General features: G+C 35.3%; 1 protein-coding gene across 1 annotated transcript; it reads left to right on the top strand.

Annotated features, from left to right (window-relative positions):
• The first annotated feature begins 948 nt into the window (after positions 1 to 948).
• LOC124373473 lies at positions 949 to 1773 on the top strand. Its single transcript, XM_046831845.1, has one exon. It carries the CDS (start codon positions 949 to 951, stop codon positions 1771 to 1773), a length of 825 nt encoding a protein of 274 aa, XP_046687801.1.
• The last annotated feature ends 455 nt before the right edge of the window (positions 1774 to 2228 follow it).

Here is a 2228-nt window from a genome sequence, read left to right as displayed (position 1 = left end):
ATATTACACTATTTAACTGCAACTATACACGGTACACAGCAACTACATCGTTCTAGCACCAGCGCTAGATCTAAATGAGATGATAATTGAAATAAAACAACCCAAATATAGAGTATGGAATTTGGCCTATTTATTTTGGCCAACAGTGATTGGCAACTTAGCTGCGGTTCAATAATTGTAAAAATAATTAAAACACCGAAGAAAAATTTTCCCTGTAGAAAATATAAATAATAATATTTAGTAATTAATATCACACATTTTTTATATACTAATGAAATGCTGTTCTGTCACAAATTCAGATATAAATTTGCTATAATTTCATGATTTTTTAATTTTCTTTTAAAATTTACCTCTATACTGTAGGTTAAAGTGTTGTATGAACAAGGAGAAATTTTTTTGTAGGATTTTTTATTTAATTTTTAAATTTAGTTTAATTATGTCCAACATTTGTTCTCTTGTCCATACATCTTTTAAGTATATGTGGTTATGACTTGAGTTTCTTCTTGTAGTCAGGGATATATGTCACTTTGGAATATGATAAAATCAATAGTTCTAATTCTAGGTTAAAAACTTACATTAAACCCGTTAGCAATAAAACAGTGAAAGGGAACTCTAGTATGTTCTATAATGATAACAGTAATACTGTATGATTACTGTTATCATACCGTCTTCAGTGATGAGCCAGCACTCAGATAAGACGGATCTAGTAGATAACGCTCCGGTCTCGCTCGCGAGTATTAATTTCGCGTCCATAAGTGCGTGCCAGATATAAAAAGTAAACATTTTGCCGGAGTTTTATTTTCGCAAATATATATTTTCACTGCAGTTCGATATATTCGACTATTAGAGATGTCAAGCTGTGAAGTATGTCTAAAGTCAATAACTTCAAAGCAAGTAAAGTTACAGTGTCGTGATTGTGAGAAGGAATTTCACGGCAGTTGTCTCCGGATGAGTAAAGCGGACATCGAATGTATATCGGTCGATGGCTTGGTGTGGAGGTGTCAGGCTTGTGCTCAGACGAGACGTAAGAGCATGAGATTCGACTCTGAAATGACGGAAGGAAAACTTACACTGGAAGATGTAATGAAAAAGGTGACGGAAATTTTTGAAAATCAAAAACAAGCTGAAAAAAATGTTAATACATCATATGAAGCTTTGAGTGATAAACTGGAAGACAACACGAAAGCTGTCAAAGAGCAAACTGCTTCCCTTGAAAAGTGCCTCAGGATGATTGACGAGCTGGCTGCGGAAAACAGAAGCCTTCGAGAGAAAGTGAGCAGTCTGGAGATGCGTATTGACGACTTGGAACAATACTCTAGAGTCAATTCTGTGGAGATACATGGCATCCCTCAACAGAAGAACGAAGACGTAGTGGCGGTCGTAAAGGAAGTTGGAAAGGCGCTCGACTTGGAGATCACGGACTCGATGATTGACAACTGTCATCGCTTGGGAAGGAGACCTGGCCCGAACAGTCCGCAACCAGGAATTGTGGTCAAATTCGTTCGACGTCTGGACAAAGAGGAACTGCTGAGGAAGCGCCGTGTCAAGAGCAACTTCTCCACCAGACACATGAACCTCAGCATGGATCAGCCCATTTATATAAATGAGGCTCTATCACAGGCGAGAAGGCGTCTGCTAGCGGCGGCGCGACAAGTCAAGAAAGAAAAGAGCTTCAAGTATCTCTGGGTTCGAGGTGGAAAAATTTTTCTCAGAAAGGAAGAGAAGGCGCCAGTGTTTCAGGTGACTTGCCAGGCGGACTTGGATAGGTTTTAGATAGTATTAAAAATTGCATTATTAATCTTAATACAGCTTAATTATCATGTTAAAATAGTGTCCATTAGTGCTCAGATGTATAAACATAATACACCGTAGTAATTTTGAAACAGACAGATAATTATAAATATTTATATTTATCCGTGTGTGTATGTGAATGCATATGAAAATATTCTTATATTAGTTAATCTCTTTTCAAAACACAAATATCTGAAATATTCTATAATACTGCCATTGGGAAATATTAATTTACTCATTACTATTTTTTAAATATTTTAAACTAACGTTATTAAGTATTATAATATAATTCATCAAAACATTAGAAGTATAAGGAAAAATTTTGACCTATTCATTGTAGACTTGATTGCTAAAGGTAACATACCGGATATAATTATACTATCTGAAATATGGATAAATTCTAATGAAATAAATTTATACGAAATTCCTGACTTTAC

The sequence above is a fragment of the Homalodisca vitripennis genome, unplaced genomic scaffold, assembly GCF_021130785.1.
Source record: "Homalodisca vitripennis isolate AUS2020 unplaced genomic scaffold, UT_GWSS_2.1 ScUCBcl_5674;HRSCAF=12517, whole genome shotgun sequence".
NCBI classification, from domain to species: domain Eukaryota; kingdom Metazoa; phylum Arthropoda; class Insecta; order Hemiptera; family Cicadellidae; genus Homalodisca; species Homalodisca vitripennis.
Note: the sequence above shows the minus strand (reverse complement) of the source record. Positions and strands in the feature narration are given on the sequence as shown.

Bases quoted from the DNA above. Each gene is read 5' to 3' on its own strand.
- LOC124373473 (XM_046831845.1), top strand. From the start codon at position 949: ATGAGTAAAGCGGACATCGAATGTATATCGGTCGATGGCTTGGTGTGG.